At 35.3% G+C, this 14,561-nt stretch overlaps 1 protein-coding gene across 9 annotated transcripts in view; it reads right to left on the minus strand.

Annotated features, from left to right (window-relative positions):
- Window positions 1-14,561, minus strand: part of INPP4B (inositol polyphosphate-4-phosphatase type II B) — an 829,855-nt gene that overhangs the window by 211,679 nt on the left and 603,615 nt on the right. For all 9 annotated transcript variants that reach the window (XM_024245636.3, XM_054553363.1, XM_054553366.1 and 6 more), the window contains 1 exon segment: window positions 294-441. In XM_024245636.3, the coding sequence (XP_024101404.1) occupies window positions 294-441 (148 nt within the window).

The following is a 14,561-nucleotide window of genomic DNA, read 5'->3' on the forward strand; positions in this document are numbered from 1 at the left end:
GGACTAGTCATATCTCAAGTAATCAGTCATTACATGGGACTAGTGGCCACCATAGTGGACAGTTCAGGTCTAGATTTTTATGTTATCATTATGCCTTTAGAAAAAATGTTCTAGAGAAAAAATAATAATTGATAAGTATGTGAGGTAAGGCAAATGTTAACTGGCTCAGTTTAGCTATTTCACAATGCATACATATTTCAAAACATTGCACAGATTATATATAATTTGCAAATTAAAAATTTTTAAATGATATAAAATAATTAATATCAGAGACAACAGTTATTTTCTCTTACCTGCACAAATCTTCTTTAATGTGAAGGGAAATCAATTCCTTAGGAATATGAAAGGAAAGAATGCTCTCTGACATCTGCTCTCTAATTCGCATCCACTTATTGTCAGATGTGGGAAATCTATATAATTTACATACTGGATTCTTTAACACTGGAAAAAAAAAGAAAAAATAACAGTTAAATTCTAAGCAAATGCATATCAGGTGAAGCCCAATTAATAAAACCATTAATCAAGGTAGCATTTTTATTATTCATTTGATCCAAAATGTCTTTTTTTAAATCAAAATCCATTAGTGTATCTGAATTTCTAAGAATTTTATTTTGACATCTTATTTTTTTCAGTAGCTTCTGAGACATATAATCTTTGTTAAATTAAAAAAAATTATACATCAAACTCCAAATCATAAATGTGGCCACTGTGGCTTTCTAGTTTACTACCTATTGATTCTTCTCTTCTTCTAAAGTTTTATAAAGTGTATGTGTCTACAAATATACATTAAAGCATAAGTATGTACACCTAATATACACTTTGAACAAATATATTTCTGAATTTCTTCTGATCACTTTTAGTCAACTTTACCTATTCACATAGCAGGTCACAAACTGATATATGTTAAGAGTTCCAAAAGGTCTTACAAAATGTTATTCCTTACATGTCAGAAAGGTTCACTCTTTCGTCTTAAAATCTGTTAAAATTCAAATACCAAGCATACTTTAGCGCCAATGAGTCAATAACACACTTTCCTGAAACCATGTATTATCAGAAGCAAGGCAGAGAGACTATGACGAAACTGTATTTAGGGTGGAGCGGAAAGTAACAAGGTCATGTAACCAAAATTTTAAAAAACTTCAGAAAAAGTGTATAGGATTAGATATTATGATAACGTTTGATACTTATTAGTGAAGCCAGTACTCATACCACACTTTCAAGTCATCAGGGGAGAATTTCATTTCCATTGCTCTTCAGCAATGATTGCCTATGTCACACTTACACACCAAAGCTTAGTGGGCATAAAATATCAAGTCAGTCACCAGTCAAGAATCTATGATTAGTTGGCTTCAGTTTACAATAAAGCTAATTAAAAACATTAGTTGATATTGAAGTAGAAGGTTTTAAATAATACTGAACATGGTATGTGGGCTAGATCTTCTCAATGTACAGGGAAAAGTTCTTTTCAAAATTTTAGGGTCTGTAAGAACACCATATTTCATTCACTACTTGGGTAAAAATATCTTTTTGAACATTGAAATGAGGATCTATTCATCCATTCCTCTGCAATCATCCATTCTCAAAGGTACACTAGGGACATTATCATTATCAAAATTGGTACCATAATGGAAATTTCGATTTCGAACATCCCATTCTTCAACCACCAGATTCAAAACTTGTAGTACACGTACATACCTCCTGCCAAGAATTAGAGTGCTTACTTTTCAACAGCACCAATAAAAGCCAGAAGAAAGTACACTATTTCTAGCATGTTGAGAGAAAATACTGCATTTTAAAATCTAGAGCTGTATGCTCCCAAAGATTATCTTTTGAATATAAGCACAATATTTAAATTTTGTCAATTTGGTTGTTTACAGAATATATACCTAGAGTTCATTATCTTTACTTTCTTTTGCCTGAAATATAAGAACTTACAGCCGATCAATAAAAGAAAATAAAAAGTTTTATTCATTTGTAAAGCGACAGTGTTTCAAAGATATAAGAATTTGATTACTGCTTCTATTATAGTATCTCTGGAATAGGAAGAGAAAAAATATGTACTAAATTCATTATGGTGTCCATATACTAAATATGAGATCTCATGAATTCCCAATATATCTAACATGGTTAGGAATAAGCATGCATCGTTTCATGGTAAGACAAACTTCAGTCCTTAAAATGGCCAAATTGTTTCTTATTTAGCAACATATATAAATATTTAGTTACTTAATCTAGACTCAGTATAAGTGCTATTTTTCAACCTCTTTTTTTTTTAATGATTATACAGAACTTTTGTATCTCCTAAAGCACGGTTTAAAATCCTTGGATTTTGCTTGCCTTTTATACATCAATAATGATTTTTTAGAAAAACTTTATTTTTAATTATGTCACAAAATATAAATGTCTTCCTTTTCTCTGTTGATCTCAAAACAAATCCTTCTAATTTTTAGTTTATTGTTTTCTTTTTTTTTTTTTTTTTTGAGACAGGGTCTCACTCTGTCACCAAGGCTGGGGCTTAATAGTGTGATCTCAGTAATCTTCCTATCTCATCCTCCCAAGTAGCTGGGACTACAGGAGCATGCCATTTTTTTTTTTTTTTTTTTTTTTTTTTTTTTTTTTTTTTTGTAAAGACAGGGTTTCACCATTGTTAACCAGGCTGGTCTTAAACTCCAAACTCCTGGGCTCAAGCTATCCGCCCATTTCTGCCTCTCGAAATGCTGAGATTACAGGTGCAAGCCACCATGCCTGGCCTTATTGTTTCCATTCTAATACTCTTCAATGCACTCTGAATATAAACCTTTGTTGAAATAGATTAAACAGAAATCAAGGGTGGTTTGATTAATGAACTCCAGAACTCTCCTGTAACTACCAGGTACACATCATCCAAGGACTCTCTAGGAATGCTGCTATTTATAAAGAAAATACTTGTAACAATTTAAAAACCAGGCAATTTAATCATGCAAAAAATTGCCAGTGATGTTGCCTATTTAACTTTTATGTTAGGGGTTCTGATCTTTTGAGACTCATAGGTCTCCAAACATTAGTACTAAATTGCGTATCTTTATCATTATCTCAATGTAGATATAATGGAATCTACTTTGCAACCCAGTTTGACCCAGCAGTGTTGCTTATTTAACGCCTATCATATCTGATGCAAGAATACCTCCTATGTATCATAAAATACAGTATAACAGAGTATTATTTTTTAAATGAAGAAATTGGGTCTGAACTTTAAATACCATGCAAATTTGTTGCACTGGTTACACAAAGAGCAAATAAAATGTTCTCAACTCAAAATTCTTGATAGTCTGATGATGGGGCGGTTTTGTTATCACACATAAAAGAAAGGTATGGTACTCATGTATCGAATATTGAACAATGGGCCACAAAAGATGAATGTTTTGTCAACTTTTAAAAAAAAGAGTGTTCTCTATAGCATACACACTCTGCTCACACACACTCCAGCTGTGTAAATAAGCAAATGACTGTGTGAATGACTTTCATCTCTGGCTCACCATGGTGGCAAGTATTTATTAAGTATTTATTTATGCAGGAGATGGCTTGCTATCCATACAATAGGCTTATCTCAATAACTATGTAATACCTATTATAAGTTCTTTTTAAAGAGAGCCCTGTGTGTATTCTCATCTTAATTTTTTTACTGCTTTTGCCATACAATTGCTAAAAATATCATGTGACCGATCATATCAAAAGAAAAATAGTTGAGATATTTTGGACCATATCATTGTATGTGATGACAATGTAAGTAAAGTTCTAAACTAGTCCAGATCTTGATTGACACATTCCCCATGAGGTCCACCCCTTGAGATCCACCCCTTGAGACGAACACATAGAAGGAAAGTAAACTGCAGATTTTTCTTTCCTTTGAAATTGCAGCACAACTCAAATTTTTATATTGTTTCTCCCAGACTGTAATAGGGACATTTAACAAGGTAGCATGGCACCTGCTTTTTCATGGGATTCAGTAATTGTGAAAGCCAAACTGCTGCAGTTCTAAATTATCCAAAGTAAGGATGCCAAGGAAATGTTCAACAAAGCCAACACAGATAGAAAAGACTGCTGCTCAAGTAACCTTGGAGCAGAAAAGATAAACCAAAGAGATATCATAGGGATGGCCTTCTCTTTGCTGTTTCTGTAAACAAAGGTATGCTAGGAATATCAGTGGGTTGACTGGACACTATCCTTAGCATGGCTTCAGAAAAGTGAGGGTAAGAAAAACATGAGAGGAGCTCAGAAAATACAGCAAACAGATATCCTGAATCCAGCCAAACCCACAAGCTCTTGGCCAAAAATAAGAAAAACTATTACAGATGTCATAATAAAACACAAATGTATTATTTGTCTGCAGTTGGTGACAATTGGTGAATTTCATCTGTAGAATTTGGATTTTAGATCTTGGGTGGTTAGAAAAAGGATTGGCCTTAGTTCTGTTCATTCTGTTTCACTGAATGAAGGATACAACTTGTAAAGCTAGAAGCTAGCTTCTATTCCGTGCTGAAAAAACCAGGACAACCCATACTCTATTGCACTCATCAAGTTGTTTCTTGCCAGTATGCCTCTGGTCAAGGCATTCCATGCAAATCACAGGAACCCCCCACTTTCCTAACCACATGTAATCATCCTATAAACTTAGCTCAGCTATCACCTCCTCCAGGAAGCCTTCTTCAGTTTCTACTACCTCCCTCCCTATATAGATGTCTCTCCTTTTTACATCACACCCCCATCTCTATCTTGGTTCTTACCAACTGTACTACAGTAGTCTGTTTAGTGGTCCACGTCTCCCACGGGAGTATGAGCTTTATGTGTGGGGGGAGTGGTGGAGAGAGCTGTGTGTTTTTTCTTGTTCTCTTTTTTTCCTCCTGCACTTAACATAATGCCCAGTAAATATAAACATTCCACAGAAATGAGCCTTATATCTGGCAACTCAGATGTTTCTCGTCATTACTCTCCCCATGAAGAGAGCAGGTACAACACCACCAATTGTGGAAATTGAGAGGGGAAAATGCAAGAGGGAAGAGCATAATTAAAAGCCCCAATGCAAGAGAGAGCACAGGGATCAGAATCAAGGAAAAGATTAACTGTAACTGAAAGACCTCTTTATGTTCTTCCACAAAATGTAAACTTTTTGACTATTATCACTGTCTTGCCTATATTGTTTTTCTTCTAGTTTACCTAAAGGAGGAAGAGGAGGGGATAAATGGACTTGTGAAAGATAGTTGAAGCATTTAAAGTCATCTAAGAGATGGTTCTATTCATTATTAGATAGTCAAGTTTACTCTTCCATTTGAAGCTACTTAACACCTTAAGTTAAATCCTGTATTAGCACACAGTAATGAAAACATATGTAATGAAAACATATTTCAAAAGAGCAAAGTAATGAAAACATACTTCAAAATATGTTTTCAGTAATGAAAACATATATATATAAACAAAATATATATATAAACAAAATATATGTATATAAACAAAATATGTTTTCAGTAATGAAAACATATTTCAAAAGAGCAAAGCCAGTGGATTGCATCACGTTTGTTAAAACAGCAGAGGACAAATAAATCTAGGGAGGAAGTGAAAAGGATCAAGGGCCAATGTTATAAGCCAAGATGGCCCTAAATTTTACATACCAGACACTTACAAACACTGAGGCAACATCCATTTAAATCACATGGAGAAAATATATTTTTGTTAATATGAAATGAATATCTTCTGATATTGGACAAGGTAGTGAATTTAGTAATGCATTAATGAAAGGAAAAACAGGGAAAAACTTGGCATTTGCTTTTGTCTGGAATTCATCAGGACTCAAAATGAGTATAGCAGGAACTAGTTTTGAGAATCTTAAAATATTCTGAATCATGCATTGCTTTGGATGGGGGTGGTAATGAGGAGAAAGTTATCTCAATATTTAGCTCAATTGTGTGGTATTGTGAAAGTCAATTAAAATCTATGGTGCTACATGAGGTAGAACAAACTATTATTATTATTATTATTACACTTTAAGTTCTGGGATACATATGCAGAACATGCAGGTTTGATACATAGGTATACACGTTCCATGGTGGTTTGCTGCACCCATCAACAAGTCATCTACATTAGGTATTTTTCTTAATGCTATCCCTTCCCTAGCCCCCCACCCCCCGACAGGTCCCAGTGTGTGATGTTTCCCTCCCTGTGTCCATGTGTTCTCACTGTTCAACTCCCACTTAGGAGTGAGAACATGCAGTGTTTGGTTTTCCGTCCCTGTGTTAGTTTGTTGAGAATGATGGTTTCCAGCTTCATCCATGTCCCTGCAAATGACATGAACTCATCTTTTTTATGGCTGCATAGTATTCCATGGTGTATATGTGCCTTTTTTTTTTTTTTTTTTTTTTTTTTGAGACAGAGTCTTGCTCTCTTCCCCAGTCTGGAGTGCAGTGGTGCGATCTCGGCTCACTGCAAGCTCCGCCTCCCAGATTCACGTCATTCTCCTGCCTCAGCCTCCCGAGTAGCTGGGACTACAGGCACCCGCCATCATGCCTGGCTAATTATATTTTTGTATTTTTAGTAGAGGTAGGGTTTCACTGTGTTAGCCAGGATGGTCTCGATCTCCTGACCTCATGATCCACCCGCCTCAGCCTCCCAAAGTGCTGGGATTACAGGTGTGAGCCACCACGGCCAGCCCACATTTTCTTTATCCAGTCTATCATTGATGGGCATTTGGGTTGATTCCAAGTCTTTGCTATTGTGAACAGTGCTGCAATAAACATACGTGTGCATGTGTCTTTATAGTAGACTGATTTATAATCCTTTGGGTATATATTCAATAATGGGATTGCTGGGTCAAATGGTATTTCTGGTTCTAGATCCTTGAGGAATCTCCACACTGTCTTCTATAATGGTTGAACTAATTTACACTCCCACTAACAGTGTAAAAGCATTCCTATTTCTCCACATCCTCTCCAGCATCTGTTTCCTTTTTAATGATCGCCATTCTAACTGGCGTGAGATGGCATCTCATTGTGATTTTGATTTACATTTCTCTAATGACCAGTGATGATGAGTTTTTTTTCATATGCCTGTGGGCCACATAAATGTCTTCTTTTCAGAAGTGTCTGTTCATATTCTTTGCCCACTTTTGGATGGGTTTTTTTTTCTTGTAAATTTGTTTTAAGTTCCTTGTAGATTCTGGATATTAGCCCTTTGTCAGATGAATAGATTGCAAAAATTTTCTCCCATTCTTTAGGATGCCTGTTCACTCTGATGATAGTTTCTTTTGTGTGCAGAAGCTCTTTAATTTAATTAGATTCCACTTGTCAATTTTGGCTTTGGTTCCCATTGCTTTTGGTGTTTTAGTCACGAAGTCTTTGCCCATGCCTATGTCCTGAATGGTATTGCCTAGATTTTCTTCCAAGGTTTTTATGGTTTTAGGTCTTATGTTTAAGTCTTTAATCCATCTTGAGTTAACTTTTTGAATAAGTTGTAAGGAAGAGGTCCAGTTTCAGTTTTCTACATATGGCTAGCCAGTTTTCACAACACCATTTATTAAATAGGGAATCCTTTCCCCACTGCCAGTATTTTATTGAGGATTTTTGCATCGATGTTCATCAGGGATATTGGCCTGAAATTTTCTTTTTTTGTTGTGTCTCTGCCAGGTTTTTGTATCAGGATGATGCTGGCCTCATAAAATGAGTTATGGAGGAGTCCCTCTTTTTCTGTTGTTTGCAATAGTTCCAGAAGGAATGGTACCTGCTCCTCTTTGCTTGTTTGTGTCAGGTTTGTCAAAGATCAGATGGTTCTAGATGTGTGGCGTTATTCTGGGGCCTCTGTTCTGTTCATATATATGTATATGTATATGTATATGTATATGTATATGTATATGTATATGTGTGTATATATATATATGTTTGGTACCAGTACCATGCTGTTTTGATTACTGTAGCCTTGGAGTATAGTTTGAAGTCAGGTAGCATGATGCCTCCAGCTTTGTTCTTTTTGCTTAGGATTGCCTTTGCTATATGGGCTATTTTTTCTTTTTGTTCCATATGAAATTTAAAGTAGTTTTTTCTATTTCTGTGAAGAAAGTCAATGGTAACTTGATGGGGATAGCATTGAATCTACAAATTACTTTGGGCAGTATAGCCACTTTCATGATATTAATTCTTCCTATCCATGAACATAGAATGTTTTTCCATTTGTTTGTGTCCTTTCTTATTTCCTTCAGTAGTGGTTTGTATTTCTCCTTGCAGAGGTCCTTCATATCCCTTGTAAATTGTATTCCTAGCTATTTTATTCTCTTTGTAGCAATTGTGAATAGGAGTTCACTCATGATTTGGCTCTCTGTTTGTCTATTATTGGTGTATAGGCATGCTTGTGATTTTTGCACATTGATTTTGCATTCTGAGACTTTGCTGAAGTTGCTTATCAGCTTAAGGATATTTGGGGCTAAGTCGATGGGGTTTTCTAAATATAGAATCGTGTCATCTGCAAACAGAGACAATTAGACTTCCTCTCTTCCTATTTGAATAGGCTTTATTTCCTTCTCTTGCCTGATTGCCCTGGCCAGAAATTCCATTACTATGTTGAATAGGAGGGGTGAGAGAGGACATCCTTGACTTGTGCCAGTTTTCAAAGGGAATGCTTCCAGGTTTTGCCTATTCAGTATGATATTGGCTGTGGGTTTGTCATAAATAGCTCTTATTATTTTGAAATATGTTCCATCAATACCTACTTTATTAAGAGTTTTTAGCATGAAGGGGTGAATTTTGTCAAAGGCCTTCTCTGCATCTATTGTGATAATCATGTGGTTTTTGTCATTAGTTCTGTTTATGTGATTGATTATGTTTATTGATTTGTGTATGTTGAACCAGCCTTGCATCCCAGGGATGAAGCAAACTTGACCATGGTGGGTAAGCTTTTTGATATGCTGCTGGATTCAGTTTGCCAGCATTTTATTGAGGATTTTTGCATCAATGTTCATCAGGGATATTGGCCTGAAATTTTCTTTTTTTGTTGTGTCTCTGCCAGGTTTTTGTATCAGGATGATGCTGGCCTCATAAAATGAGTTAGGGAGGAGTCCTCTTTTTCTATTGTTTGGAACAGTTTCAGAAGGAATGGTATCACCTCCTCTTTGTATCTCTGGTAGAATTAGGCTGTGAATCAGTCTGATCCTGGTCTTTTTTTGGTTGGTAGGCTATTAATTACTGCCTCAATTTCAAAACTTGTTATTGATCTATTCAGGGATTCAACCCTTCTGGTTTAGTCTTGGGAGGGTGTACGTGCCCAGGAATTTATCCAATTCTTTTAGATCTTCTAGTTTATTTGCATACTGGTATTTACAGTATTCTCTGATGGTAGTTTGTATTTCTGTCGGATCAGTGGTGATCTCCCCTTTATCATTTTTATAGTGTCTATTTCATTCTTCTCTCTTTTGTTCTTTATTAGTCTGGCTAGTGGTCCATCTATTTTGTTAATCTTTTCAAAAAACCAGCTCCTGGATTCATTGACTTTTGGAAGGGTTTTTTGTGTCTCTCTCTCCTTTAGTTAGAGGCAGTACAAAATTTTTAATGACACTTAAGGAAAGTAATAAATTATTTTATTCCAAACCTAAATAATTACATTTGAAAATCTTTCTCAAAGAAAGAAAAATAATTGAGTTTTCTGTTATCTGAAGTATAAATTCAGATAAGATACACCTGTTGTTTACCATTTAACAAGTATTACTGTATTCTTGTATGGAAGAGCCTCTGTGTGCTCAGGAGGGAAGGAAGGCATCACCCACCCCTCCCGCACTTGCCCTCCAGCGTACTGTGCTCCCATCTACTCTAGGCACCTTCCACTCCCAGGATATGTTTATATTGTACATCACCAGAATGATGCTTCACTCTTTGCTGACCACCCCCATCCCAAGATCAGGTTAGCTCTGTGCATTTTTCCCTTTAAGAGGGTATCAGTGAATGGATTGCATCTATATCCAGACTCCAAGGCTATCAATTTTTGAAGCCTTTTCCCCATGAGATTTAAGAAAGAAAAGCACCCATTCCTCTCCCTCTTTTCCCTCTCTCTATCTTTCTGTCTCTGTGTTTCTCTCTCTCTCTCTCTTTTTTGAGATGGAGTTTCACTGTTGTTGCCCAAGCTGGAGTCCAATGGCGTGATCTCGGCTCACTGCAACCTCCGCCTCCCGGGTTCAAGTGATTCTCCTGCCTCAGCCTCCTGAGTAGCTGGGATTACAGGTGCCCATTACCACACCCAGCTAATTTTTTGTAATTTTAGTAGAGACAGGGTTTCACCATGTTGGCCAGACTGGTCTTGAACTTCTGACCTCAGGTGATCTGTCCACCTCAGCCTCCCAAATTGCTGGGATTTCTCTCTCACTCTGTGTGTGTGTGTGTGTATGTGTTTAGGCTTAGGAGTCACCATTATTTAAAGGGCCATGTGGGGAAATCAACTCTCTTGCTTGGTTCTCTTGAAATCTCAGGGGCACATTCAGCAGGGTTGGAAATTTTTATTCCTTGTAATGAATTTTTTTTGCCAATAAATTATTCACCAAATTCTAACTGATAGGAGATTTCTAGATCAATGGGAGAGGGTACATGCTAAATAATGAAGAATTCAATTTATAACATTTTAGTGCCCAGAGGTTAACATAAAATGATATAGATTGCAAATAAAAAAGCAATGTTCCTTCCTCCTAAGTAGCTTACAATCTAGTATCTTCTTCAAAACAACAATAGTAGGTGGTTTAACCCTATTTGGTGAAAAAGAATCAAAGCTGTGAAGCAAGAAGTACAAATACCAGTAAGTTCTCCACATAGGAGGGCGAACTGCACATATTCATGATTAACAGCAGCACAGTCTCCTCATCTTTGTTTGGATTCTACCTCACACAGTCATGGAAATCATGGTTGTTAGGTATACAAAAATACTGTGTCACATCTAATGCTTGCTGAGTGGGGGAAAGCCACTCTAAATGGGACCATAATGGGAAACTTTGTGACAGGGTCTACTAGCTTCTTAGATTTGGCATGGTAATTTGAGGGTCTATGGGCTGAAGTACTCTGTACAATTATATAATAATTTTACCAAAAAAAGAGAGAATTAAGAAATTTACACAGAATTGTCTTTAAAACATTTTTTTAATGTTCTATCACCGGTCAGACTTTTTAACTGTAAATAATAACCCCTGAGAAAGATAACTATAAATGCCAAATATTCCTCCATATAAAACTGATGAAAATGAGTGCTTTCATGAAGTGTTTCTAAAAAGAAGGAGAACAATGCAAACGCTAACCTATGCAACATCAGCTTCAAACATTTGAGAGCCAAAAAGGAAGTCAAAAACTGTTTAGGTTAATTTGGTCATTTTAAAATAATTGAAAGGCAAAGAAGCTGAACTGTCTTTCAGGATGAAACTGCTGGTTGAAAAACCTAGGCTTTAAAATCATTTCTTCTGTCAGCGCATCCAGTGTTCTTGTATTAATACTACCAGAGCCCATTTATCATTGCTGTGCTGCAGACAAGCTGCCTCAGTTAGTGTGACTTAGGCACCAAACTCCATGACTATATGAAAGACCTACCACCTCCCCTTCTATACAGTCAAGATTCACTTCCCCTACTCCCATTTCCACCTCACCTCCAATAGAAAATAGTTCAAAGTTTTCTTAGTACTATTTTACTTAAACAAATAAGCAAATAATTAGAGATAAGTCTACTTTTTAACAACTTAATTTTATGAGTTATATTGTTAGAAAGTCAAACTAAGTAAGAGCTTCACATGTCTATTACATACTGTGTCTTCTAGTGTGCCTTGTTTGTATTCCCATGTAATTAAGGTACTTATATATCTTTCTTATGGAATTGTAAATTTTGTCCCACCTCTTCCTTATTCTCTCTCTCCTTCCACCCTAAATTCCCCAGATTCCCAACATACACATTCAACTTGCAAGGGCATGAAAAGGGTGAGGCCTTAGGGGAAAGTGTTTTCCTTCTTAGTTTTACAACAGATAAATGAACTTCCTGATTTATACCAAAATCTCTAGAGATGTAAATAGAATAGTGACGAACTGATATGAGATATGACATTCTCTCCCACTCAGTAAGTACTTCATAACTCACTGGAGACTGAAAAGCTCCATTTAAGACATTAGTACAAAGACTTGAGAAGAATGTCAACAGTTTACTTTGCCTACAGATTAAAGAAATATCACATGGGTATAGAATGGATTAATTTCAAAGTTGCTGAGTTTGGATAGATAAATAAATAGAACAAAAGATTAAAGTACACAGGCCAAAGTCATATACATACTCTATATCTGCAAAATGCACCTTTATATTTTGAACAGAAACATTTTATGAATAGCACTTAGTTGTATTTTTATAAGGTTTTTAAAAATCCAGTCTTTATAACATTTGACTTTCATTTAGTCTCATCTTCCCCTAATAAAAGATGACTCCAAGAAAATATCTGTGGCAAATATCCTAGGTTCTGAGTGGTCCTCCAGGTTGACTGGACTAAAGACATTTAGAAATATATTCAGAACTAAGTGGACTGTCACCACCAAACTGTCACCTCCATAAAAGGAGAAAAGCAATAATTAATCATCTTTCACTCCACAAAGTATATTTAAGTTGCAGAATGCAGCTGCTACCATCAATTTTATGTCAGTAGTTTTTGTCATATTACAATTTATATGTAACAAACAAATACCCTAGTAATCTGGAAGAATGAGTATGGCTTCCAAGACTTATGCCTTACAGAGTTTATGGCACAGCTATGGAGAGGTAAATATCTATTTTTCAATATGATCTCTGTGTCTCTTCTTCCATAAGTAATATGTTTGCTTGATTTTAAAGTAATGTTTCTCTTTCTCCTTGAAATTTATACTTAACCAATAAGTATTACAAAATGCCACTTCTTTTTGTGTATATAAAAAAGTTATGGGGTTCACATAAGTCAATCATGAAAATTTGTCTTATAATTACAGTATAGATGATTTTGGTGATAACTTGAATCAAACTGTATTTAACATGAACTTAATATCCCACTCAAATTTATTTTTAAAAATTAACATTTAATGAATGACATAAATTATGGTTTATGAACATATTAAAGTAAATAACTAAAGGTTTAGTCAACTTTCAGGTGAAATACAAATGTGAGGAGGACCCTTTGATAATACTTTAAATATTTTAAGAGCACTAATAACTCAGATAATTTTAGGATGTATGGTTGATTTATTAATAGCTGTCTGGGTAGACCCTTCAAACCACTATGTAGTACATACCCCACAATATTATATCTTTCATAAAAAATAAGAAAAATCCCATCTCATTTGCCTGTAGGTTGAGAAACACCTGTTCTTCCTTGGGTTAATTCTTCATTCTGTGTAAGTGGACTTGATGTTTTTAAACATATTTCTCAATTAAATTGTATTTTGTTTATCTGTGTGTATAAACAGAGCCAAAGGGATGCCTCTCCTTCCCCATTCCCTATTGTTGGCTGCCTCTTGCAAGAGAAAACTGCTAATAATTTAGGGGTTATGTATTTGTAAGCCGTTGAAGTTCTGTATTATTCATTAACCTGATTATCATGCTATCTATGTCACTGCTTAAATGTACAACATGGCAGGGCTAGAAAAAAGAGTAAGGTATTCTATTGTGACACCAATTTGTTGATTAATGCCTTCTTAGTAATACCACAGCCTATTGCTTATGAGCAAAGGCCTTGGAATCAAAGTGGGTTTAAATTCTGGACCTCTTGTTTACTGCATAGGTGATCTTGAAGACTTCCTCATTCGTGAAATATGGATAATGATAGTACCTTCCTCATAGCACATGTCAGAGGATTATCTAAGACAAGGTATATAAGGTATGAGCATATTGCCTGTCAATATAGTAGTCATTATTTACTAATGGTCATTTAATTTACATTATCATTTAAAAATTGGTTCCATAATTTTACATATTCATATTATCACATATATTTTAACTGTACTATATGTCTCAATTTTATTCATAAATACATTTAGTATATAGTTTAATACCTTGCTGAAACGCAAACATATTATGTGAATAATGCAGTACACACCTATATACCCAAGAATGTACAAATGTGATTATTAAGTTTTCCTACTGAATCCATATATCTATTGTTTTAACAGCTTTATGAGTTACACAATTAGGAAATCAAACTAAACAAGAGCTTCACACTGTCTTCTAGTGTTTCTTGTTTTGGATAATACATGATCCAATAGCTAAAATAAATTTACAGTCATGTGTCACGTGTAGTTTAACAAGGGGATATGTTCTGAGAAAGTAGTCATTAGGCAATTTCGTCATGGTGCAAACATCATAGAGTACACTTACAGACACCTAGATGGTACAGCCTACTACACACCTATGCTCCATGGTATCGCCTATTGCTCCTAGGCTACAATCTGTATAGTATGTTACTGTGCATAAAACTGTAGGTAACTGTACCACAATGGTAAGTATTTATGCACCTAAACATATCTAAACATAGAAAAGGTACAGTAAAAATATGGTATAAAAGATTAAAAATGGTA

Source organism: Pongo abelii, chromosome 3 (genome assembly GCF_028885655.2).
Source record: "Pongo abelii isolate AG06213 chromosome 3, NHGRI_mPonAbe1-v2.0_pri, whole genome shotgun sequence".
NCBI lineage: Eukaryota > Metazoa > Chordata > Mammalia > Primates > Hominidae > Pongo > Pongo abelii.